The sequence below is a fragment of the Gobius niger genome, assembly GCF_951799975.1.
Source record: "Gobius niger genome assembly, chromosome: 16".
Classification (NCBI taxonomy): Eukaryota; Metazoa; Chordata; class Actinopteri; order Gobiiformes; family Gobiidae; genus Gobius; species Gobius niger.
The window spans coordinates 25732777-25759419 of record NC_136867.1 but is presented as its reverse complement, the minus strand read 5'-3'; the positions used below and the strand labels follow the sequence as shown (position 1 = coordinate 25759419).

General features: G+C 40.5%; 1 protein-coding gene across 2 annotated transcripts; it reads right to left on the bottom strand.

Moving 5' to 3' along the window:
• Nucleotides 1-978: 978 nt before the first annotated feature.
• Nucleotides 979-26621, bottom strand: jade1 (jade family PHD finger 1). Of its 2 annotated transcripts, none has more exons than XM_079573446.1 (11): nucleotides 26297-26621; nucleotides 24569-24667; nucleotides 18436-18503; nucleotides 14649-14806; nucleotides 14393-14577; nucleotides 12178-12401; nucleotides 10502-10669; nucleotides 10268-10384; nucleotides 7180-7710; nucleotides 4507-4624; nucleotides 979-1998 (listed from the first exon to the last, which is right to left on the bottom strand). In XM_079573446.1, the coding sequence occupies exons 2-11, from the start codon at nucleotides 24618-24620 to the stop codon at nucleotides 1229-1231; spliced, it is 2391 nt and encodes a 796-aa protein (XP_079429572.1). In that variant the 5' UTR covers nucleotides 24621-24667; nucleotides 26297-26621; the 3' UTR covers nucleotides 979-1228. The 2 variants fall into 2 exon arrangements, with proteins under 2 accessions (XP_079429572.1, XP_079429573.1); XM_079573447.1 differs by having other exon boundaries at nucleotides 12178-12389; nucleotides 26297-26620.
• Nucleotides 26622-26643: the final 22 nt, after the last annotated feature.

Genomic DNA, 26643 nt, shown 5'->3' with positions numbered 1-26643 from the left:
TAATGTTTCTCAGTTCCTTTGAGGCCTGGGAAGTTGTGGAAGGACTTTTTTTTAAGGCTCTGCCTTCGCTCTTTCCAGTGAAAAACAAACAAACAGAAGTTTATCACTTTCAGTTCTGAAGATACTCAATAACAGAAAGCTGCAGACCCGGAGCCGAGACAGATCCACGACGGTGAGGCGGATCTGACGTGATAGTGCGCCCTCTGGTGGTAGGAGCAGATCCACCACGGTATTATTGAATAACTTATGTTTTACAATTATTGTTATAGTTTAAAATCGTTAGGACTAGGGTTAGGTTAAGATTGGGTTAAGATTAGGGCTAGGTTAAGGTTAAGATTAGGGTTAGGGTTGTTAGGATTAGGTACAGATGAAGATCGTTTAGAAACAAAAATAACCATTTGTCTGCTGTTTGAAGTTATATTATCTTTATCAATCAACAGAAGCATCTAATTACACTTTACAAATTTCTTCATAGCAATTTTGTTTTGTTTTCATGTAGAAATTGAAAGCCAACTAACTCCTCACGTGCGTGAAGTAGATCAAGATCAATCAACATCAACCTTCCTAAAAGCTGATCGGTCTAGATCCGCCTTATCCAGCAGAGGGCGCACTATCACGGTGGATTCGCTTCACGGTAAATCTGTCTCAGCTCCGGGTCTGCAGCTTTCCCTTCTCAAGATACTGGCCTCTTATTGGCATTAAATCGGCCGATAAACGATATTGTAAAATCCCAAATATTGGCCCCCGGTCGCCCTATAATAAAGTCAGATGGATTTGACGAGCCTTCAGTAAAATGTAAAGGTACCAGAGCATGTGTTTCCAACATTATTTACTTGTGGATTTACAGCTCCCTTGTTAATGCAGGAGTGGTAATAATGTTAGGTCGATGTTTATCCACTTCTTGTAAACATTTTAGGATTTTTCAAATAAAAAAAACTGTTGAATTAAAACAGATTTGTAATTGTTAAGTCTCTGTTTAAAGATGCTCAGTAGCTCCATCAAACTCACTCCAAACATTTGAATCTGTTGCGCCCCTTGTGGCAACTTGACATCTCTAACATTGAAAAAATAATCCTAGCTCAAAATAAATCGGACTTTTTTTACGTTTCACGTTTTACAAATACAAAATAAATATCAGCTCCGGCTTAATCTAGGTATTTATATCACAAAATATTTAAAGAGCGCATTTTTTTCCTTGTCTCTATCCCACACAGTGCGGCGTTAGCTATCAGGACGCTAACACGCCGCGCCGGATGAAATCGTAGCGCCGCGTTAGCGCTGCCTCCTTCCCGTTGCAGCGCTGGGCGTCGGCCTCGTCGTCCAGCCGCTTCGAGTTCGTGAGCGGCTTTAGCGTGGCCTTGCGCTGCTTGTTCATGTCCTCGTTGTCGAATTTCCGTTTGGGGATCCTGAATTTGCTCCAGCTCCTCCCGTTAGCCGGCTGCTCCTGCGCGCCGTTAGCTTGGTGCTTCCTCGACAGGCCGTTGGGGATTGAGCTAGCCTTTAGCCGCGAGCTGGCGTCGTTAGCTTCCCAGTCTCCGTTCACGAAATCCTTATGGCAAATGTCGACTAAATGTATCGACAGCCGCCTTTCCTTGAACCGGTCCTGTTCCGATTTGCGGCGCTTTTCTTGCTTTTTCAGATCTCGCTTGTGTCTCAAAACATCGCCGTCTTCGCTCCGACTGCGCTCGATTTTGTTAGCCGCTTTTTGGTCGTGTCGATCGGCGTCGCGGGGTTCGATTTCCTCGTTTTGCGGTTCGACTTTAGTTTCCACGGACTCGCACTTGGCGCCGTTGACGTCCGGGCCGCCGTCGGTTTGGGGCGTTGCCGGTGGCGATGGCGTCGGGTGTTGGGGGCTTCGGTGCTCGCGGTTTTTCCGGCGTTTCTTCTTCTTGTGGTGTTTGGATTTGGATCGCGATGACGACGAGGAGGAGTGGTTGAACGGAGACGAGATCGAGCCCAGAGACAGGAGCCGCTCCAGGTCTTTGGCTGAAGGATCCCCTGGAGGAAGAAAAATATATACGTTCATTTCTCATAACAGTTAAATATGGGGTTTCCAAAAGACATTAAGGGATTAAGAGGATTAAGAGATTTTGATGAATTTATCACATTTGGTGTAATTATATTTACGTTTACAGGGAAAGTGCGGTGAACCCTTGGTAACTGGAGTCTTTTTACACATAAGGATATGGCAAGAGAGTTAGGAAAAACCTTTGCAACAATGTGTATGTCACTGCACAGGTTTTATTGATTAACAGCATGTTTATTAGCAACATGGCGCCATTAACCAGTCTTAAAGGGACTATACGGAGTTTAAATGTTAAAATGATGCATGTTCATCCCCCTACATGTTCCAGCCATGACCTAATGTGTAGAATGAGGTCAGACCTGTTCACCACAACTGCCTCTAAAATCCTCTCTTGTTTCTTCGGGTCCGAAGTGTCATCATGCACGAGCTTAAAGGAACAGGCCACCGTTTTTACATACTGAGATATGTTCTTACCTGAGCTTTGACGAGTTCTTTAGGACCTGTCTGATCTTCCCCCGTGCCTTCAGTCACGTAAACACAGCGCAGACGGCGTTAGCATTTAGCCTCTCCCTCTCTCCTCTATAGCTGCAAAACTGGTCAAGATAGAAGCTACCAAGCTCTTCCACATTTTCCCTATTTAAATATGGTTACGTGAAGTGTTCCACTACAAAGTATAATTACACAAAATTAAACAATGTGGATTTTCTAAGCGGATAAAAGGGGGAACTATATCGTAAGGCGTAATAATACCAGGAGTAATTTGGCATCCGCACAGTAAAGTGAAGATTACTAGTGAAGATTTCAAACTACTCCTGGTATTATTACGCCTTACAATATAGTCCCCCCTTTTATCCACTTAGAAAATCCACATTGTTTAATTTTGTGTAATTATACTTTGTAGTGGAACACTTCACGTAACCATATTTAAATAGGGAAAACGTGGAAGAGCTTGGTAGCTTCTATCTTGTTTTGGAGCTATAGAGGAGAGGGGCAGAGGCTAAATGCTAACGCCGTCTGCGCTGTGTTTACGTGACTGAAGGCACGGGTGAAGATCAGACAGGTCCTAAAGAACTCGTCAAAGCTAAGGTAAGAACATATCTCAGTATGTAAAAACGGTGGCCTATTCCTTTAATATAGAAGGTGCAGTTACACGTATGACCTGAGGTGGCAGTAGTGAGTATAAAAATGGCCAACTTGCATCTAGTCTCTTTAATGTGCTTAGAAACCACAGCAAAAACCACTGCCAAATCCAGAGTGTAACTAAATCCAGAGTGTAACTACACACAAGGCATTTTATAGAAGAAAAAAATAGCTCATTACAAGAGCATATTGTATTATTGTGGATACTGTACTGTGAATTAAATCGTGGGTGGGCAGTGAGAAAAGCGGGTGCCAGTAAAAACTGCTACAGCGGGGGGTGGCCACGTGTTCCCTCACTGAGGCCACTGTGACTGAATGGCATTGAACAGTTTTTGTGCTGCTGTTTTATTAATAATGTTGACAAAAAACGGCTCGTATTTAATAAAACCAATGAGGAAAAGGAGCAAAAGAAACACGTGTCAGGGGATCATCAAGCAAAACTTAAATCAATCAGCAAATATCAGAATATTCAGATGCCCCAACAGAAAGTAAGCAGCCTATAGTGGCTCCTGTGGAGTCAATAATAAACACGGTGAGGCTGCGTTTGAGCTTCATCCGTGAGACAGGCCTCAACTCTGGCAATGTTCAAATCCAGGCTGAAAACAGTTCTTTTTACCCGTGTATATGACTGAAAGTATTTTATCTGCACTCCTGTCTTTTACTGTAATTGATTAATTTTATGTTGATGTTTTTTTATTGATTTGATCTGTTTTCTTGTAATTTTATCTAACTGTGAAGCACTTTGAATTGCCTTGTGTATGAATTGACTCTGTGCATAACAACGCCGCCCAAGAAGTGACTTCCTGTTTCGATCCGGCACAACAAAATAAAAGCACACAGCTCGACTCATTGATTCATTCAGCAGGTACTTGCAACTTTACAATAATCTAATTAAATACACACATTTTAAGTAAGTAGTCTGTTAATACAGTAGTTAGGCAGAAATAAAGTTGAATGAATAAGATGGTGCTTTTATTTTGGCGTGCTGGATCGAAACAGGAAGTCACTTATGATTTGAAGTCAATTGTGCTCTACAAATAAACTTGCCTTGCCTTGTGTTCTCTGGAGTCGGTCACAGTGGAGAAAGACGAGAAGGAGCAGAGAGAGAGAGAGGGGAAAGACACGTCTCAGCACAAAGTCTGAACTTAAGCCGCTCCATCTGCGTCTTTGGGCTGTAAATACGTTTCCCACACTATTGTTCAATGGTCACCAACTCGATTCTGCTTCGCACTTTTTGAATGATGATGACTGAATGATGCGGACAGTCAGGCCAACGGGTGCCGCGTACCCTGTGACTGTCCGTGTACCTGCCTGTAGTGTTTGTGCCGTGTAACACTGACCTGAGATCAGCTTGTGGTCCAGCAGCCGGACCTGGTGCTGGAAGATCTGCTCCTGGATCCTCCACAGAGAGCGCTTCATCTTCTCCCGCCGCGTCACCATGTAGGTCAGGTTACGAACCTGAGGGAGGGAGGCGTTTGAGAGGGACTCTTTGGTTAATCATCTTAATGTTACATGTGATCTTTAAACTAAACTTAGAGACATGTCAAGGAACTGTTTTTAATTTGATACAGATACAACAGTCAGAGAAGAGAAGGTTCTGCAGTTTTCCGATCTGAAAGGCTGGACTGGTGACACTTAATACTCAAATCTTTTTAATAAGAAGTACTACTGTTTTGATAAATGTGTCTTAGGTCTATGCTAGAGTCTCAGGTCACTCCTTGAACAGATTAATCAAGCAATCTTAACCCAGTTCAACAGACATTAATATTTTATGGGTTTCAACTTATAAATGACTTAATTATGTTAAATTTGAGTCGGTTTGAACTAATCTAAGATCAGATAAAAACGGTAAAGCCAGTGGACCAAATAGAAATCCTACTGGAAATCAGGCAAAGTAACTTTTACTGTAAAAAATATTTATTATTCACTTGAAATTATACAAAATAATCTGAATTAAGAAAAAATTTGTGCTTGTTCCATCGGCAAGAATAGGTTTAATCTGCTCTAAGGCCAGACCAAATCTACTCCAACTCCAAACTTTAGATTAAAGATCTTAATTCAAGTAGATTTAAGTCATTTCTACCTATAGATGAGTATTCTTTTAGGATTATGGCCTAAAAGGGTGCCCTGCTAAGATATTTTAAAGGGATATTTCAGGATTTTTGACATAGGGCCTCATTTCCTAGTTAGAATGTTGTTGATTACCGGAGATGTTTTTTTTGTAATTCATGCAGTTCTTATGTTTGAAGAGTTCCGTGGTGCTAGGCTAATGCAAGGCTAGCGCATTTCTATGGTATCAGATAGCCTGCATTAAAGAGGTGGTATTATGCTTTTTTCAATCACATAGCACCAGTCTATATCACACTACAATGATGACAAAACCTTCTGTTGGTCTGTAAATGCAGTAAATTAGAAAAACTGCCTTGTATAAAATTGCTCTCTCAAAATGGCTGTAGTGAATGTCTTGAAATAGGCCTCTGTCTCTTTAAGAACCTCTGAGCCTTTCCGACACGCCCCCTCCACACGCTGTCTGTGGCATCAGTGGGTTCTGCTGAGGAGCAGTGGTTGGTTACTCGGCTGGTGACGAAAGCTCGGAGGCGTCTCCAGGAGGTGGGGGCGTTTCTACTCAGGCAAACCTATCCCTAAAATGGCCGCCATTAGAGTTTTTACAGATTACTCAAAAATACGTGAATGTGCCAAGGCAACACTTCAGGCATGTTTTTAATGAGGGAGTGACATAATAACATGATGTAAAGCTCGAAAAAGTCCATTTTGCATAATACCCCCCCTTTAAAAACAGTCTGACCCGCTCCACAGTGCACCTGAGGCAAATCACTTATAACACCAGACTAACCATATAATCGATAGAATTTCTTTTTTTTGGGAATATAACTGACCTTGCATCACATGAATGATCGCATTTTGAGGGACTATTTTTATCTATTTTTTTAATGGTTCAAATTACTCTATCGACACCAGTGTTAATTTTGACAACATATTTTAATTTAGTTTTAGTCTTTTGACTAAAATGTAAATTAATTTTAGTTGAGATTTAGTTGAAAAAATCTTTTCAATTTTAGTCTAGTTTTAGTCGACTAAAATTAAGACTAATTTAGTCGACTTTGCATTTATAATATTCATTATAATCATATTTAATCTTGTTCCTCTGCTTCATATGAACAAAGCTCAGAGCTGATCCTTTGGCAGTGAATTTACATGATCTCAGACGGTCAATAGAAGTTTGGATGATTTTAGTCTCTCCTTTTCATTTTTATTTAGTCTTATTTTAGTCGACTAAAATATCTGGACATTTTAGTTTTAGTCTCATGAAAAACTTTTAAATTAGTTTTAGTCCAATTTTAGTCGTCAAAAATATCACTTTGACTAAAATTAAGACTAAATATTTTAGTCGACGAAATTAACACTGATCGACACAGACATTTATATGGTTAGTCTGGTGTTATAAGTGATTTTCCTCAGGTGCTCTGTGGAGCGGGTCAGACTGTTTTTAATGCAGGCTAGCTGATACCATAGAAATGAGCTAGCCTTGCACTAGCCTAGCGCCACGAAACTCTTCAAATAAAAAACTGCATGAATTACAAAAAAAATATCCCCAGAAATCAGCAACACTCTGGATAACTAGGAAATGAGGCCCTATGTCAAAAATCCTGAAATATCCCTTTAAGGTACTTTAACAAGCCTTTGATCTCTGATTTGGGTCAAAATATTTCTCTGAATCATCTCGAGGGCCTGACGTTGCCTACCCCTGCCGTACGTATTGTGATACACGCTCGTCTCAGCCCTAGTGAACACCTGTCCTGGCCCTGTCCCGTCTGCGAGAGGGACGAGTGCAATAATCTCCAGACAAACCTCCACTGAATCCATAATCTCATTTATTATCTTTAGCCTCAGCTTCCTCTCCTCACTGTGGTCCTCCCTGTGGTCCTCCCTGTGGTCCTCCCTGTGGTCCTCCCTGTGGTCCTCCCTGTGGTCCTCCTCCTGTGGCGACCTACCCGCTCCAGGTCCTGCCTCAGGTGCGTGAACAGCTGCAGCCGCCTCCTCAGCACCTCCTGCTCGCGCCGCGCCAGACTCTCCTCCTCGTCCTTTTTGGGCGTGACGAGCGGCCGGTTGAAGTTGGCCTTCCGCTTCAGCTTCCAGTACTGAAACAGGAAGTCCACCGTGTCCGTGGCGAGCTTCAGCCGCGCCGCCACCTCCTCCACGTCCACGAACTTGTAAAACTCGTCCTCCATCTCCTGCAGCTTGAGTTTGCGTAAGTTGACCCTCTTCTCGGCTTCCGCGGCCGTGTCCTCGTCCCGCTTGCTGGGCCGTTTGTTGTTGTTGTTGTTGTTGGCGGCGGCTTTGGCGTTTTGCGGTTGGTCCCCGGTGGCGTCCGGGTTCTCGTCAGACTCGTCCAGACCCGAGTGTTTGGGACAGAAGGCTTTGAACTTGACCTCTTCCTCCTCCGTGAGCGTCGTGCTCATCTCGAGGCCCGCCTTTTGGCAGCAGGTGACGTGGAAGGCTGAGCGGCAGTTCTTGGCAGAGCACTGTGCACAAAAGAATGGGATAATTAACTTTTAGGACCTTCAGGAGCTGTTTATCCATAACGGCATGGACGATACAAGCAGTAAATCAGTGTTAATTTCGTCGACTAAAATATTTAGTCTTAATTTTAGTCAAAGTGTTATTTTTGACGACTAAAATTGGACTAAAACTGTGACTAAAATGTCCAGATATTTTAGTCGACTAAAATAAGACTAAATAAAAATGAAAGGGAGAGACTAAAATCATCCAAACTTCTATTGACCGTCTGAAAGAGCCTCAGATCATGTAAATTCACAGCCAAAGGATCAGCTCTGAGCTTTGTTCATGTGAAGCAGCTCCATGAAGCAGAGAAACAAGATTAAATATGATTATAGTGAATATTATAAATGCAAAGTCGACTAAATTCGTCTTAAATTTATTTGACTAAATTTACTTGCAATTTTAGTAGACTAAAACTAGACTAAAATTGAAGATATTTTTTGGACTAAAACTAGACTAAAAATCGAATTACATTTTCGTCAAAAGACTAAGACTAAAACTAAATTAAAGCAGTACTAAGTAACTCTTCCCCCTAGAGGCCATAAGCGCAACTGCAGGTGTCATAGCAAGTTACGATTTTTTAACTTATTGTCTTGGAGAGTAAATACTACGCTGACAGGAAAGGCGAAGGCAGAGAGGGTTACTGTGCATCCAATTACACAATGGAAATATTTTTTTTCACTCAAACTTGGCTGTAAATACTGTTTAAAGTGACGCTAGCCCGCTGTTAGCTTTGCCTGTTAGCCTGTTAGCTTCTTCTTCGTGATTCCATTAGTGTGTATTGGTGACTCCGGTCCGGTGGCAGTCAAGTTGCAAACATGGTTTTCTGGCCAGCGACACCAGGGGGAGATGAAAGACCCTCCAATCATCCCATAAACACTTGTATTACCCCCACAGGGACTACGAAAGGATTTATTAAGGTAAACACGTTACTTAGTACTGCTTTAAAATATGTTGTCAAAATTAACACTGCAGTAAATACACTTCTGGAAAAATATACTTGGAGTAGTTTTATAAGTAAATTCTTTTTTACTGCTACTTCAGTGATAAGATAGAACTGTATTGATCTCACAATTGAGAAATTGGCTTGTTGTAATGAAGTACTTTACTCTAATTGTGCCACTGTGAGTAACTTTTGAAGTTACAAATGCTTCATGTCGACATAAAATATAGGTAGTTTGTGTTTTGTCCCCTTTTTATTGAGAAAAATATATTTTATATACACTACCGCTCAAAGGTTTGTCACTCGTCAAAATGTCCTTATTTTTTAAGAAAAGCACGGCTTTTTTGAATTAGGATAACATTAAATTAATCAGAAATACAGTAGACTTTATTAATGCTGTGAATGCCTGTTCTGGCTGGAAACAGATGATTTTTGATGGAATACCTACATAGGAGAGCAGAGGCGCATCACTCAGTGTCTAATGGTACATTGTATTAGCTAATCGTGTAAGAGGGAAATTGATGATGAGAAAACCCTAGTGTAATTATGCAGCACTGCTGAAAACTGTTGTGCAGATTATAGAAGCTACAGAACTGGGTGACCTAAAGCTGGACGATTCCCTTTTGTTTTTTCAAAGGGACTATACAGAGTTTAAAAATGTCCTAATGTGTAGAATGAGCTCAGACCTGTTCACCACAACTTCCTCTAAAATCCTGCACTGTCACTCAAAAAGCTGCACGAGCTTAACATAAAAGCTGCAGTTACACGCATGACCTGAGGTGGCAGTAGTGAGCATAAAATGGCTAACTTGCATGTAACCCCTTTAAAACAAACTGCAAACTGAATATATTTAGAATTTATATATTTATTGTATTTAATGAATGTGCATCAACATATTAAAAATTGCAAACCCTTTCTCTAACTGAAAAAAGAAGTGTGCAACAAAGATTGTTGTACATCCATATTATTTGTACTGTATTTGGATTGAGCAATAAAACAACAAAAAACCCTGAGGTGGGCTCTGTTCTTCTTAGCACATTTGTACAGCAGGGCCGTCTTCCTCTGAGCAGAGGGTAGAGAGCTAAAAAGTTTATTTTTGGGGGGAAAATATGAAGCGATTTCACCTTCCAACTCTATTTTTAAATCATATCAATTTTTTCCCAGCCCTAGGATGACCCTAAACCGGCTTACACAGTTATTCACAAACAACATTTTATACTTTTTTACTTTTACTTGAGTATTTTTTTTACTTGTCCTGAGTAAAATTATATCAAAGTAATGTTACTTCTATTTCAGTTAATATTTCAGCTACACAACCATCTCTGCAAAAAGTTAAAAGCGTAAAGACCATTACAAATCACTGAGCGCAAAAGCAAATTTGATAAATCATTTTCAAGTCAAGCCTAGATTGAACAAATGGAGCGGGAAGTTTAATCCCAGCACGGAGCCTTTACTGAAAGACTAGATTTGCCTTTGAAAAACTGAGGCGGGAAACTAAACCTGCATGTGTGCAAACTCTACCACTGGGGCACTGGGTCCTAACACTGGATACTAAAAGCTGTTTCGATGCCGCTCACCTGGATGCAGGCCCCGGTCTTCTCTTTGCAGATGCAGCAGATCAGAGCCCATCTGTTGGAGGGAATGTGCGAGACGTTTGTGATCGGCTCCATCTTCTCCGGGTTCCCGATGCTCACCTGAACGCACCGGGGAAACAGACCTCAAACATTAAGACTGCATAGAAATAACACGGGTCATTAAAGGCAGAGGTGGATGGTTTTAAAGTCAAGAACATGTTTGTGAGCGTCGTTCACCTCGGGGACCCACAGGGCGCAGCTGACGTGGACCCACTTGGTGCCGCTGCGCGTGGGCTTCATGGCGCCGCCTTTCTTCGGGCAGAGCTGGCACTTGGGCAGAATCCCGAGGGCACAAATCCGGCACAACCAGCTCCCGGTGGGCACCTTCTGAATGCCGTAACAGGCCTGGGACAGAAACGCAAGCACAACATTTCACTTAACATACAGCAAGGAATCAATTATCCATATTTCTCCATTAATGAACATCTTATTTTAAATCTAAACCAGATAAAATGAAATAAAATTTAAAACTGGTTCAATCCATTTTTCTGATTTTGGCGCTGAAAATGGGGCATCTTTAGTCATAAAATTTCTTAGATTTCAAAACATAAAATGACAGAAAACTTGCAATACGTTTTTTTCTGATGCCAGTAAATATCTCTAAATTTAACCTCTTAAATGAGCACATTTTCTCCAGTTTGACTTTAAACAAATAAATAAGCTTCTTGACTGGGGCTTATAGACCAGTGCAACGAAGACATTCAAAACTGATCTTTCTCCTCATTGTTGCCATAATGTTATTTTTTGTCATATTTTCGTCAATTTTTCATCACATTTTAGTCATTTTTTTCATCACATTTTTGTCATTTTTTCGTCATGTTTTTGTCATTTTTTCGTCATATTTTTGTCATTTTTCGTGAGTTTTGTCATTTTTTCGTCACATTTTCGCAATTTTTCGTAACAATTTTTTCGTCACATTTTTGCAATTTTTCCGTCACATTTTTCTCATTTTTTCGTCACATTTTGGTCATTTTTTCATCACATTTTTGTCATTTTTTTCGTCACATTTTTGTCATTTTTTTCGTCACATTTTTGTCATTCTTTCGTCATATTTTAGTCATTTTTCGTGAGTTTTGTCATTTTTTCGTCACATTTTCGCAATTTTTTCGTAACAATTTTTTCGTCACATTTTTACAATTTTTTCGTCACATTTTTGTCATTTTTTCGTCACATTTTTGTCATTTTTTCGTCATATTTTTGTCATTTTTTCGTCACATTTTTATAATTTTTTCGTCACATTTTTATAATTTTTTCGTCACATTTTTATAATTTTTTCGTCACATTTTTATAATTTTTTCGTCGCATTTTTGTCATTTTTTCGTCATATTTTAGTCATTTTTCGTGAGTTTTGTCATTTTTTCGTCACATTTTTCTCATTTTTTTGTCACATTTTTGTCCTTTTTTTCGTCACATTTTTGTCATTTTTTTTGTCATATTTTTATCATTTTTCGTAATTTTTGTCATTTTTTCATTACATTTTTGCAATTTTTTCGTCACATTTTTGCAATTTTTTTGTCACATTTGTCATTTTTCGTCATGTTTGTGTCATTTTTTTTGTCACATTTTCGTCACGTTTTTGTCATTTTTTCGTCACATTTTTGTAACTTTTTCGTCTAATTTTCATCATTTTATCATCACATTTTATCTAAGTTTCCCTATTCACCTACAGCATATCACCTTAAGTGTGGGACTAATTCCCCTTTTCTGATTGATAATTGCCTTGCAAAACTTTCCAATTGTGAATAAATTAAATTGGTAATCAGTGAAAAACTTGATTCTAACATGATCTGGGAGCAAAGTCATATTTCATAAGATCGTCATGGCGACCTGTCAAAGCCCGGGGCCGCGAGTACCTGGTGAACGCAGATGTTGCACTTGTCGCAGAACACCATCTCGTTGGCGTCCTCCCCGTCGGGCGACTGGCACACGTCGCACACCACGTCCTCGTCGAACTCGATGCCCAGCCCCTCCTGCGTCTCCACGGCGACCGCCATGTTCTCGTGGCAGCGGCGCTCCAGCTCCTCCAGCACGCGCTCCATGGAGGCCTCGTCCACGCGCGGCACCGCTGGGGGCGACACTTTCATTAGGTTCAGAGACGGTCGGAGTCATTTCCTGCTCCAGATGCTCAAACAGATCAGCTTTACAGATGTGAGGTCAGTTCAGTGTAAAAGCAGACATTTGTGGATAAAGGTTTTTCATCAATCGTGAACTTGCAGATAAGTTCTTCGCCTAAACTGAAGCTAGAACCAGAAAACAGAACAATAACGTGTGGAAGATCTGCAAATTTACAATATGGGGTTAATGGCAAGAAATGTGTGAAAAATGGGGGATAATTTGGGGAAGAAATGGGGGAGAATTTGTGGCAAAAATAAGGATAAATTGTGGAAAAAGAAAAAAATAATACAGAAATACAATACATTGAGTGAAAGTAGGGAAAACATGGGAGAAAATAAGGGAATAAGAATTGGGAACAGATATAGTAAAAGACAAAAAAGGGACAAACTTGATGTTAACCGCTTACTTAACTCCCGCCTGAACCGAGAGCATTTTCTCCAGGGGGAGGGGGGTATTCAACTCATTTTTGTAACTTTTTTGTAAGCCCTTCTAGGGACGGACATTGCAAATTAGCCTTGGCTATAAATGTTGTAGTGTGCTACATGTTTATTGTTCACACATGTCCCTATCAAATAAATAAATAAATAAATAAACTTTATTGTCATTTTTTGGTCACATTTTTGTGTCATTTTTTGTCACATTTTTAGTCATTTTCTGTCATTTTTTTGTTATTCTTTGTCACATTTTTTGTCATTTTTTGTGTGGTTTTTTTGTCATTTTTTGGTCATTTTTTTTGTCATTTTTTTGTCATTTTCTGTCATTTTTTGGTCATTCTTTGTCACATTTTTTGTCCAAGTTTTCTCACTTTTTTGTCACATCTTCTTCATTGTTTTCGTCTCAGTTTTGTTGCAATATTTTCACACCTTTTTCCCCAGAAGCTTTTGGATTGGGGTAAAGCCAATCTGGAGAAAATGTGCTCGGTTCAGGTGGGAGTTAAGGGGTTAATCTCTGTAGAGAAATTTGTTCTCTGCATTAGACCCACCTTAAGTAGGCCTGTCACGATAACAAATTTGAAGTTCGATATATTGAGGCAGGAAAGTATCGCGATAGACGATATTATTGACTCTAACGATACGAGACACTGTGAACTCTCAGGCATAAAAATGACAGTAAACCTTTGTTCTAAAAGTGCATCATCACATCCTAAAATACCACACAAGCTCTAAAAAAACATGCAATATAAAGTAACTCAGTTTGTGCCAGTTAGAAATCTACGTTTTATAAGGAAAAAACAGGGGAGGAAATGCTAATAAATGTATAGACGATAAACATCGAGCCCAAAATATATCGTTTATCTCATTTTTAAAGTGGAGACCTTTGTGATTACTTTACTTTATCAGGGCTGGGGTTAAGGAACAGCAGAATGACCAAGCAATTCCACGTTCTGGGAGAATGATACTTCCTTTTCATTGGATCTAAAGTCAGTTTGAATCAAATTTAAAGCAGTACTAAGTAACTCTTGCCCCTAGAGGCCATAAGCGCAACTGCAGGTGTAGTAGCAAGTTACGATTTTTTAACGTATTAATTGTCTTGGAGAGTAAATACTACGCTGACAGGAAAGGCGAAGGGAGAGAGGGTTACTGTGCATCCAATTATACAATGGAACATTTTATTTCACTCAAACTTGGCTGTAAATACTGTTTAAAGTGACGTTAGCGTGATTACATTAGTGTGTGTTGCTTTCTCCGGACCGGTGGCAGTCAAGTTGCAAACATGGTTTTCTGGCCAGAGACACCAGGGGGAGATGAAAGACCCTCCAATCATCCCATAAACACTTGTATTACCCCCACAGGGACTGCGGAAAGGATTTATTAAGGTAAACACGTTACTTAGTACTGCTTTAATACTTTTTCATGATATTTAAGCCCCTCATTGTGGCACAAACTCACATATATAACAAGATAACATCGTCTGAAACCCCAGTCGCCCCTCCAGATCGAACACCCCGCTCACCCATCTCCGTGAACTCCTCGTTGGCGCCGTGCAGCCAGGCCACGTCCTCCTCGTCCAGGTCGTATCTGCAGGTGCCTTCGGCCAGGGTGCGGATGTCCACGTAGCCCAGCGCCTCCGAGCCCGACGTGCGGATCAGCTTCTTCGGGCGCGCGAACATCACCTCCTTCCCCCTCTCCGACAGCACCCTGAGGCGGCACACAGGCAGGAGTTCAGCCACAGACAGGGGGCGGCTCGTTTCCCCACACTCGTCACGTACCTGACCACGGGCTGGGGGATGGAGTGTGGGCTCACGGGGACCTGCACTCCCTTCTCCCACTCCTGCCTCCAGGGGTCGGCCAGGAAGTAGAAATCCTCCGGGTTCAGCTGGTACGAGTCCGGCACCTTCATCGCGGTGATCAGGTCCGTCCTGAAGACCTGCGAGGCAAAAACACACTGCTCGAACTCCAAGAACCCCAATATTACAGCGGTATTTCCTACAGTACTTCTCTTGAGCGCATGGAGGTGCAAGTACAGGGTTTATACAGGCATAAGTATTTCATATTTGATCCTTTTTAACCTCTTAACTCCCGCCTGAACCGAGAGGATCTTTTTCCTCACGTCATCAGATTTTTTATTTTTTTTTAGTTGGGCATTCAACTCATTTTTGTAACTTTTTTGTCATTTTTTTAAAATCACATTTTGGTCACATTTGTCATTTTTTGGTCATTTGTCAATTTTTTGTATTTTTTTTGGTCACATTTTTATCACATTTGTCACATTTTCAAAAAAAAATTGTCCATTTTTTAATCATATTATTATCATTTCTCGTACATTTATTATCACATTTTTGTCATTTTTTTGGTCAAATTTTCATCACATTTTTGGTCACATTTTGCCACTTTTGTCATTTTTTGGTCACATTTTTATCATTTTTTCGTACATTTTTTATCACATTTTTGTCAATTTTTTTGTCATTTTTTGGTCATTTGTCAATTTTTGTATTTTTTTTGGTCACATTTTTATCACTTTTTTTGTCACGTTTTTGTCATTTTTTTGTCCATTTATTATCATATCTTTATCTTTTTTTTTGTAATTTTTTTTATCACATTTTTGGTCATTTTTGTAATTTTTTTGGTCAAATTTTTATCACATTTTTTTTTTCATTTTTTGTCACATTTTTGCCACATTTTTGTTATTTTTTTGGTCAATTTTTTGTGACATTTTTGCATTTTGCATTTAAGATTTACAAACATTTTATCAAACAGAGGGAAGAGAATTGGAGAAAACAGGCAAAACATTTGTGTTAAATTTCAGCCAAAACTGTGTTGTTTATTCTAGATCAGGGGTAGGCAACGTCAGGCCTGGGGGCCAAATCCGGCCTTCCACCATCAAACCTCTGACCCTCAAGATGATATCGAGAAACAACATTATAGAAATCAGATCAAATGCCTGTTAAAGTTCTCAATAATGTGAGAAATACGGTCAATTCCTTTAAAATGTCTAAGCAAAACACTCAATTAAGCCACATATGATGCACAACACTGGCCTTTGTTGAAAGCAGTGCTTTACTTTAGGCTTCAATTGGGGGGTTCGGCCCATGGTCTATTGACGATGAAGAAAAAAGGCCCTTCATCAAGCAAACTTGCCTACCTCTGTTCTAGATCATAATGTTGATGTTTTAGATAAACTTGTACTGTCAAAACTGTTGAGGAATGCCATATTTCGATTAAATGCCGGTTTGAATTCAATTTAACGCCTTTAATCAAATTTAAGGCCTTGATTTTGGCACAAATGATTGACTTTTATGCTTTCAATGCCCTGAAGTAATGCTTATTGTCTAACACACTTTGGAGCAAACCATCTCACTCTCCTTCAAGAAACACTGTTCAATGATTTTTGGACAATGGAAGCCACCAAAGTCTTCATTGTTAATGGGGAACACCATCATCACTAGTCGTTCACAAAGTAAAACACTGCCCGCAAGAAACAATGCAGGAAACACCCTTTAACAGGGCTCAAGACTAACTTTTATTTTAGTAGCGCTGGCGCTACCAACTTTTTCATTTGGTCGCACAGACAATATTTTGGTCGCACAGACTCGAGACACAATATAAAAATTCACCATTTTAATAAATTAAAACAAGGACAGTTATAAACATGTTCGAAATAACTTATAATTGATCCTAACGATGATTAAAATAGTGTTAAAACTTTTTAAAATAATAGTGATTTTATATAGTTTTATTATATATTTTTTTCGCATTGTTCTGCTTTAATTTTGTGTTTTCAATCCATTATTATTCATCTTCCTTGACAATTGCTTGTCTCTTTCCTTCCAAATCTGCAATATCACTGTCACTTGCAGGATATTCACTTATAAAATTATGTATTACTGCCAATTAAGACCGTATTAATCACAGGCAAAAAGTACCTGTTTTAGCCTAAAGCCTAAATAAAACACAGGAGCTGAATCTGCTGCGGCTGAGGGAGGGCGGGCCATAACAGCAGCTGTTAGCTCTCCGTTAGCTTTACGTTAGCTCTCTGTTAGCTTTACGTTAGCTCTCCGTTAGCTTTACGTTAGCTCTCTGTTAGCTTTACGTTAGCTCTCTGTTAGCTCTCTGTTAGCTTTACGTTAGCTCTCCGTTAGCTTTACATTTGCGCTCTGAAACAAGCTTTTTCTGACCGCGAGGAGATCAGAGCGAGCTCAGGTAGGAACATAAACCGCAAACTCTTTCTGCTCCTGTCTCCTCTCGAGCTCGTGCTTCTGTCTGACCTGCGCTCGTGAGCTCGCTGCTCGGCTGCAGCGCTACCGCCCCAAAAGGCGAACATAAAAGTGAAAATAGATACTTCTTTGGGGAATAAACTGTCGGAAAGTGCGTATTGGCAGAAAGTAATAGAAGGTTGATTCATGTCGGGACACGTGGCTTCTGTTGCTGTCTGTATTTCACCTGTCCCTCGGACAAACAGGGAGAGCGGGGCACTTGCCTGGACAAAACGTTTAGCGTAAACTACCAGCTGACTTCTTCAATAATAGTAGAAGCTTGGGTGGTGCGTGCGTGTTTGTGCAGTGTGTGTGTGTTCTCAGAGGAGTGCTCTGGAGACGCTGTTTATAAGTTATTTGCAGCACTCCTCATAAAACCTATTAGACTTTCTTTATTTTTTTTGCTCGCACAGGTGCTACCACTTATTTTTTTTACTCGCACATTCTCTAAAAATAGTCGCATATGCGAGCATTTTGGTCGCAGTCTAGAACCCTGTTTAACAAATTTGTGTTTCAGTATCTGTCATGAAACAGTGGAACTCTCGAGAAAATGATCCAAAATGCTACATGAACATAAATTTGATGTTCAACTCACATTTTCCTGCAGTGGAAATGATGTGAAGGCTCTATACCGGATTTTGTGATATTGTCCTTCAGCATATTGTAAACTCATTCTTATCAATTTTGTGAACTTTCAGGCTTATTTGCATTACCGTAACCGCGACCCTGAGAAGTGGCCCTGCAGATTGTGGAAAGTGCTTATAAACTCATCCCTGTGAAGAATTCGGAAGCTCGGGACGTGTCAGGAAAGTTAGGCACGAGTTCGGACACACCCACTCTCATTGTTTGTAATCCGGTACAAGGTCAATGAGTCTAAAGTGTTTTACACAGAGAACCAGCTCATGAAATATCCCAACCACCAGGCCTAGATCGAAGCAAAATCACAGTAAACCAGATCCTAAACAGACTACACGAAATGGGACTAAATTAAGCCTAAACTGGTGTGAACTTTTCTTTCGTCAGGTTGTTTTCTCTTCATACAACATGGCTTTAAAAAAAGAAACCATAGATAACAGAAAGAGTCCTCTCTACACGTGCATGTGAGGGGGGAGGGGTTCTTCTTGTTTACATCTAGCCTGACCCAGATCGACCAATCACGAGCCTCCGAAGCAGCCCAGTCGTTTTAATTTGATTGGTTCAGAGTCTACGGGCGTCGACACGGGCTTCACGACAAACTCGCTCTCTGCAGACTCAAGATAACGCCGCTTTTATCAGGTTATGGACCCACTTTCAACCCTCTTACCTCTGAAGGCTTCTGCCCCGTCCCGCGCCGGTGCTGGGACGAATGCTGCGACCAACACGTGGAGTTACCTGCAAAACAAACACAAATGTTACAAACCACGCTCTGCTGCTGCTGCTGCTGCTGCTGCTTCCACAATAATCAAGTTACCGATTCACAAGATCAAATTAGGGAGCGGCTTATTAGAACAAAACGCTCGACTCATTTCCGACCGGCACGACAACGCGCTTCGACATAAAGCAAACAGCCAATACAACAAATGATATTCTCAACTGAATTAATGCTGTACAGGGCGACACAATCAATCAAAATCCAATTAATATCACAATTTGAAAGGCGGGATTTACCTAAAGACTGCAATTATTTAAGTCATATCGCCTCCCTGGGTCTCCTTATGTGGAAAACCCGCTGACTTTGTAGTTTATCTTTGTCATTCTTTCTTTTATTTTTTGCAGATTCATATTTCTGTCTCTCGATGTTAATGCTCCAGATTAGAGCTGGTTGAAAAGGTGCAAAAAGTAATAAATGCAACATGTAACATAATAATATTGCATTTACAGCATAGGGAACACTTTAGATCAGTGGTTCCCAACCTTTTGTCCTTGAAGCCCACGTGCTGTGTTGTATTGTAAACAAATGAACTGAAATTGGAGCGTTTAATGCACCTGTAGATCTCGCAAAGCTACAAGTGGTTCAGAACAAGGCAGCGAGACTTGTCCTTGGATGCTCAATTAAAACAAATAGAGAGCACATGTATTCTGCTGTGTCATGGCTCAAAGTCAAAGAAAACAAGTCACATTGGGCACCTTAAAGGGACTATACGGAGTTTTTCTCCCCCTACACGTTCCAGCCATGTCCTAATGTGTAGAATGAGCTCAGACCTGTTCACCACAACTGCCTCTAAAATCCTGCACTGTCACTCAGAAAGTTGTTAATTCGAGTCCGAAGTGCCGTCATGCACGAGCTTAACTTAGAAGCTGCAGTTACACGTAAGACCTGAGGTGGCAGCAGTGAGTATAAAATGACCAACTTGCATCTAGTCTCTTTAATGTAACAGCCTATCAGTCAAAATGCCTTGTTCTTCTAAACTCTGTGCATAAGCATAATACTAGAATGGCGTCCAATGTAAGGGATAATGTATAGAACGCTGGTCATTATCGGGAAAATAAGCACCGACAGGGCGAACTGGAACTTGTTTCGCCCCGAAGGTACTTATTTTACCGATAATGACCAGCGTTCTATACATTATCCCGCTTATTATACGGCCATTTGCCAACTGAACACACACAACATAAACTTCGTACACTTTTATGAAGGTCGAAAGGTTTATTTAATGACTTCCACAACAAATAGTTCCCAAAAGTTTGCACGTTGCTCTGCAACGTTTTGCTAGGCTAGAAGCAGCAAGGCTAGTAGCTAGCCTAGCTACTTAGTTGAAGGCGCAGTTGGAGGAATGATGGTGAATCTATGGGTAAGTTGAAAGCCAGACTCACGCTAACTTTACGAGCAACTCCCCCAACTTCTCTCGCAGTGACGGGGACAGAGATAGTGTCGCTACTACGTACGCGCGGAGTGATATGAAAGCACCAACTCCGTTGCCATTGGCAGCGGTCATTATTTTTTTCAGAGGTCCTTTATCAGAAAATAATGACCGGTAGAACGTTGGGAAATCCCATTCAAATCAACGGAGCTTCTACTTACGTTGTGAAGAGCCGTATAATAAGGTCATATAATAAACACAACATCCCAAAACTAATTTCATGAAGAAAACAGTTCTCTACAGAGCTGCATCTACCTGGAACCACATTCCAGTTGGAGTTTGTGAAGAAATAAGGTTTTATCATTATTATCTGAAGCGTCATGTTTGTGTGTCGACTCTGATATGAGTTTGTTTGCTCCTAAAAGTCTTATGAATGTTTTATATATACACACACACGTTATTATATGTGTTTATTAAATACTGCATATACATATTTTTGTATGAACATGTTAGCGGACTGCCTCAACCTTTGCTCTTAGCTAATGGGATCCATATAAGCTAAGAACAAACAACCTGTAGTCCTTACTCAGTCATATTTGTTGATTTTAGAGCATTTATTTTGTCATAATAATGTAATTTATGATCTGACCGTGTGACCAGGCAAAGCTCTGGGCCCCCCTGCAATCCCAGGCGCCCCCCCGGGTTGGGATCCCCTGCTTAAGATTACAGCCCACAAGTTCCATGTGTCGGTCCAGGTAACAAGGCCTATTCCAGGGAACATTTATTTCAATTCAGAAACACTACCAGAGTCTGTTCAAATCCATGCTATTGGGTTATTTTGATCATACGTTCAGTCTTAAAAGGCACATCTACTGCTTCCTCAATAAAAACATTTTAATTTGGGTCGTGGCTTGTCATCCTACAGCAGGGATCTCCAACCCGTATCTCCTCAGCCCTTTCTAGGTCGCTCGCCATAGACTTTCTACATCAACATCCGCTTGATGACTCAAATTTTCCTTTTGTTCTGATCACAATATGCAAATATTTGGGTCAGTATGGTAAAGTAGAAGGTGCAAAGTGACTTTCGTTCATCTTGGCGACAGATTTAACTCCCCCAAAGTCACACTCAGATGTCTGTGCAGCAAAAGCTCTCTGACGTTTTTTGTTACGTAAAAGTAGCTCGCCGGGTAAAAAAGGTTGGAGACGCCACTCGAGAACAACTGGTTTTAGTCGTTTCATCTTCTACAGTAGTTTGCACTTATGGAACAGGATAAACTCGTATTGTGCCTGAAGAGAAACTTGCGAAAAAACAGCTTTAAAGGAACAGGCCACCGTTTTCCCATAGTGAGACATGTTCTTACCTGAGCTTAGATCATCAGATGGATAAATCTACTATCTGGCAGGAACATATCTTACTTGTTTTAGGAACTACCATCTCAAACTTTATCTGCCCTGACACAAAACCATGATAATATGCGAGAGTTTTCAAAGGTTACAACCAGGGCTGGACTGGCAAAAAAAAATCGGCCCGGGACTTTTGGGTCAAGACCGGCCCTCCAAAAAAAAAAAACAGTCATATTCAATGCAATAGTCGAGGTGATGAGCAAAACAATAAATCCTTGGCTTGAACTAAAACAGTATAAGCTACAAATCAAGGACAATAGTTGCATTTTGTTTCTGCCGAATTCAAGCTAACACCTCATAGCACCTCAACACTTTAGTCTTTTCATTTATAACTTGAAGGAACTTTTGTAAAATTACTGAACAATCTTAAAATGTGCGTTCCGTTAATGAAGTTCCACTCGCGACTGCAACACAAATAAACTTCTCAAAACCAACCAAATTATCGCACTGTAGATTCAAGATGAAACGGTAAAACTCACCACGGAGTTATGGAGGTGTGGAGTGAAGATAGAAATCCCAAAAAGGCCAAACATTGTAAATCCTTTCAATGGAAACTAGAAGATTTACAAACTGCGCGCACTGACGACGAGGGGCAAGACAGAGTCACCTGGCCAACTCCCAGCATGCACTTCTTTGCAAACATTTGTCTAAAATGTATAAAAATAGAGGTCTAAGGTTCTGTTTCCTCTTATATTCACAATGTGAGGGGCATGAGTGTTATGTCCCAGAGGCCCATCGCTCATTATACGACATTATCTGGGAACCATGACTCAAGAAAGCGTGCTACTAGAGGGGTATAAAAAGCGTCACATCCCTCTAGTGAAGGACTTGTGTAACTGCATAAGTGTAATGATAGAGATTCGGCTGGCTTTTCCCGTTAATTGTGGGCTGGTGTCAGATATTATGGGCCTTATTTCGGCGTGATTGGCCCATCCGGCCCGAAAGTACGTCGGCCCACCGGGAAAACTCCCGAATCTCCCGATGGCCAGTCCAGCCCTGGTTACAACACTTTGGACGACTTGTATACTAGTGTTTGGTGTAACTGTGTTGAGTTTCCGTGGACCTGTTGGTTTCTCTACAAAGGTCCACACTCTCCTCCTGTCCCTACTCTGCCTCCTGCTCTGCTGTGGTTTCACTCCAGTCCAGCTCCTCAGTGACCGCCTTCTCTGCTTCCTCCTCCTCCTCATCAAAAACTCTACATGAACACACACAATATCATTTACACAGCTCAACCAGTGATTACAGTCCTTCAGTGTGTCGTTTCTCCCTTCAATAGCGTTTCCAGTTCAGTTCTGCTCGGCTTAACTGTCACACACAGCGAATCGAAATAACGCTGCTCTCAAACCTGTCGTGCAAGAAACGATTACAAACAGAGAAATATCAAATTGCTAATGTACTATTAGTTGCTGACAAGGGCTGCACAATATATGGCACAAAAAAACTCGTATCACAACATTATAGCAAAATCACTAAAGTCTGACTGAGATTTACAACATGTTTTGCAAACTTAGCCTAAAACAAAACATGCAAGAAACTCATTCTGTTGCAAAAAGTTCTGTTTTAGGTATAACTTCCGTAATTTTCCTTCATTTTAGCGTTGTTATGGTCCACAATTGGTCTACAATTTGTATTTTTAAACATTGCAATATATAGGGATGCATCGATACCAGTATTGGGTATCGAGCCGATACCACATGCTTGTACTCACTAGGGCTGAAACAACTAATCGATTAATCGACAACTAATCGATTATTGAAATAGTTGTTAACTGTTTTAGTAATCGATTAATCGTTTTCTAGTAAACACAGACTTAAAAAGAGCAAAAATTACATGAACATTTTTTATTTTTGATGGAAACCTACTTTGTTTTTCAAGTTCGGGTCTGTAGAGTTTTGTACATTGAAAATTTCATAGATATCGGTCTGTGTCTCATCCAATTAATAAAGCAGAACCCTACAAAAACACTTTACAACACAGTTTAAGTTTACTCCATCAACATGTCCTCAAGAGATGCCACTTTAGCTTTATGTGATAAAAAATAAATGAAAAAAAACAAACAATTTTCATACACCATTCACAGCCAAGCGATTAATCGATTAATCGTAAAAATAATCGGTAGATTAATCGATTACCAAAATAATCGTTAGTTGCAGCCCTAGTACTCACAGGGCGCAGCTCTCCGCTGAGGAGAGAAAATAGCAACAAACTGGAGAATTCTTTAGTGTAAATACAATATTCCACATAGAGCTGACTTTATTACAGACGACACTCCCTAAATCAGAGTCTGTGCTGGATTTAACCAGAGCTAAATGTTGTTAGTGCTGCAGCGTGGAGTCTGCAATGTTTACAAGATACAGGCTAATGTCGCTAATGTTGCTAAACTAGCCGCTAACTCATGGCTACAGTTCTGGCGATTCTTACACTGTTGAAAAACTAACCCAGCGACTAAAAAGTCTGCAGAAAATCCAAAAGAAAGACACAACACGTCCATATTGAGCGAAAATGAGCTGCAACTACTCGCTAAGTTGCTATAAACACACGAGAAAATCTACACTGACCTGTAATAACGGCGAAGAGACCATTTAGCTGCAGTAATAAGTACCATCTCAATACTATTGTTAAATGAAAATAGATACATGAATAAAGCACTGGCATTGAGGAGCTTTTGGACATGAGTTGTTCAGTCTATGATGGACAGTGGAATAAAAATGAATTAAAAATAAAATGGCTTCTGTTCAATTCTGACAGAACTTCTCTTAAAAGTGAAGCCTACCTTACTTAAGGAAATGTAACTGAGTAAAATAAATAATTAAAACCAATCTGCTGTGAAAAAAGTCAGTCTAGAAACCATCTATTCACTTCAAAAAGTATGTTGAAGAAAATGCCTTGTGCTCGTATCGGTATTCGGTATCGGCAAGTAATCAAGTAATCAAAGTACTCATATCGGTTTTAGTAAAAGTGGCATCGGTGCATCCCTAGCAATATCATTCTTATTTCAAACTTGCACACCCATATTGCAAGGTTTTTCAATATCATGCTGCTACTAATGTTAATAACGAAGACACAAAGTAAAGGGCAGGGCACGGTGACTTTGGCGCCGATCCAAAACACACACATTATTACTAAGCAAATAAATGTCTCTGAAACAAACACATCCCCAAGAACTACAGCTAAAACTTTTCGTATTTGACTCAACAGCTGAATGAAGTGATCTCATTCGAGTCTGTTTCTGTGCCACTGTCTGGAACTCACTGCCATTATCGGAGTCATCGCTGCTGCTCGGATGCCTGCTCCTCTTCATCATCGTCGTCGTCTGTCTGTGGAGCTTCAGCCAAACGTCCCTTTGTCAAACTGCACCAGCCGAGAGGGGAAACAGCAAATCAATCAGATGTTATTTTTGTAACACCAAACAACCATAGTTACTAAAAGCAGTGCAGCAAAACCACATAAAAAAATAAAATAAGTATGTTATAAAATTGAAGTGATAGTTCTTTAGAATGTTTTTAGTTTTTATGCTAATCTCTTAACCCCCACCTGAACCGAGCACATTTTCTCCAGTTTGGCATTACCCAAATCTAAAAGCTTCTTGAGAAAAAACAGCGACGAAAACGAGGATGAAAATACAATTAATGAAAACACAAAAACAGGCCACAAAAAACGTGCTGGAAAAGCAACAACAACAATAAAAAAGCGACAAAAACATGACAAACACAACAAAAATCTGTCAAAAAGCAATGAAGAATACAACAAAAAATGACACCAAAAAAAAAAACCTGGGAAAACAAGCTCCAGTCGAGAAGCTTTTAGATTTGGGTAAAGTTGAACTGGAGAAAATGCACTCAGATAAGGCAGGGGTTAATTAATTTACGTATTTATCTTTACATTGTTGATAATATTCATTTCACTTGGTTTAACACACGTGCAATGAAGTTTTGTGATCCTCTTCTCAAAACCCGCTTCCCAGTTGACACAACAAAAACCCCATTTCCCGGCATGCACCCGAGTAAAAACACTGCTGACCCAAGCTGTAGCAAGCTAGCTAGCTTATGTGGAGCTTTTCATGTGTATAAACAAACTGTAGATACCCTTAGGCAGCGTAGCGCTATTATAAAACCGCAAACCCAATTTGGTAATAGATAGTCTCCCAAATAGCCCGTGTCGGCTCCGTATCGACGGGATCCCGCATTACGTAACCGTGTCGTGTTGGAGGCTAACGGTGTTTACATTATGCAACATGCTGTAAAAGTGTGTCATGTTTCTTAAAATAGTCCTCGTGAAATTACTTAAGCCATTGTTTGCATCGTGCCACACTATGTACCTAAACACCAACTAGCGAATGCGTTTCGTGGTCAAAGAATATTATCAGAGGAAACCTTAGCTTTTGAAAAGGGGCTAGCATCATATCAAAGTAGTTGAAGCTAGAAATGCTAACATGTTTATCACTTGTTGTTGTTTTATGCTTCTACTGATCCTTTCAATCCTAAAATCGTTAGGTGTAGTACTGTATACCAAAAGCGGATAGTCACGTAAGATTAACATTGTCCTACTTTATGATAAATCTATCTTATAAACTGAGTTAGCTCAAACAGTTAGCATGTTAGCAGCGGCTAATGTTTGTTAGCAACGCGTAGCGTTGTCTCATGGTCCACTCCCCTGATGAAACCCAGAGCAACCTGTCAAAGGTTAGGGGTCAATAATATTCTAGAAACGTACCGAAATGCTACGTTTACATATTATACCACCAAACTATTTTATCGCACATGTAAATAAGTTATTTTTATTGCAGAATTTGAAGAATATATATGTTTTCCGACAGAAATACGACCATGGTTAATCTTTGGCGCCATTTTAAATGACGGAGTGCGTTTAGGAAAACAAACTGCGATCATAAACTTCAATCAAAATCCACCAAGAGAAAGATAACTGCACTATTCACAAGAAACACAAGACAGTTTTTAGATAAAAGTGGAGGGTACGTACAGAGCACGCCAGGCCGCTCAGAACTGGCGTTTAGAGTTTTTGGTGCAGCGCAGTTTGCAGTGAGTGAGTTCCGCCTGACAGCAGCGGGGCGGAGAGGTGGAGCAGCCCGGGCTCAGTGCACCTCCGCCGGGCAACACGCGAGGGCAGCACCGGCTCGAGTAACAAGGGAACACGCTGTACTCTCCACAAACCACTAATGGAAACCGCAGCTGAAATGCACGATCATGATGTTCCCGTCAGTGGAAAGCTGCACAGTGACACAGCCACGTTGCCCAGAGCCAGTTCGAGTGTAAACAACGTGGAGTTGGGTTTTTCTGTGACGCAGCGCTGTTCTGGCCACTGCTTTT

Excerpts from the sequence above, each read along its gene's own strand:
- jade1 (XM_079573446.1), bottom strand. The coding sequence starts at position 24,620 with ATGATGAAGAGGAGCAGGCATCCGAGCAGCAGCGATGACTCCGATAAT. Across the intron at positions 12,402-14,392 it reads CGAGGAGTTCACGGAGATGG|TGTCGCCCCCAGCGGTGCCG; the intron begins GTGAGCGGGGTG and ends ACCTAATGAAAG. Across the intron at positions 1,999-4,506 it reads GGACCACAAGCTGATCTCAG|GGGATCCTTCAGCCAAAGAC; the intron begins GTCAGTGTTACA and ends TTCTTCCTCCAG.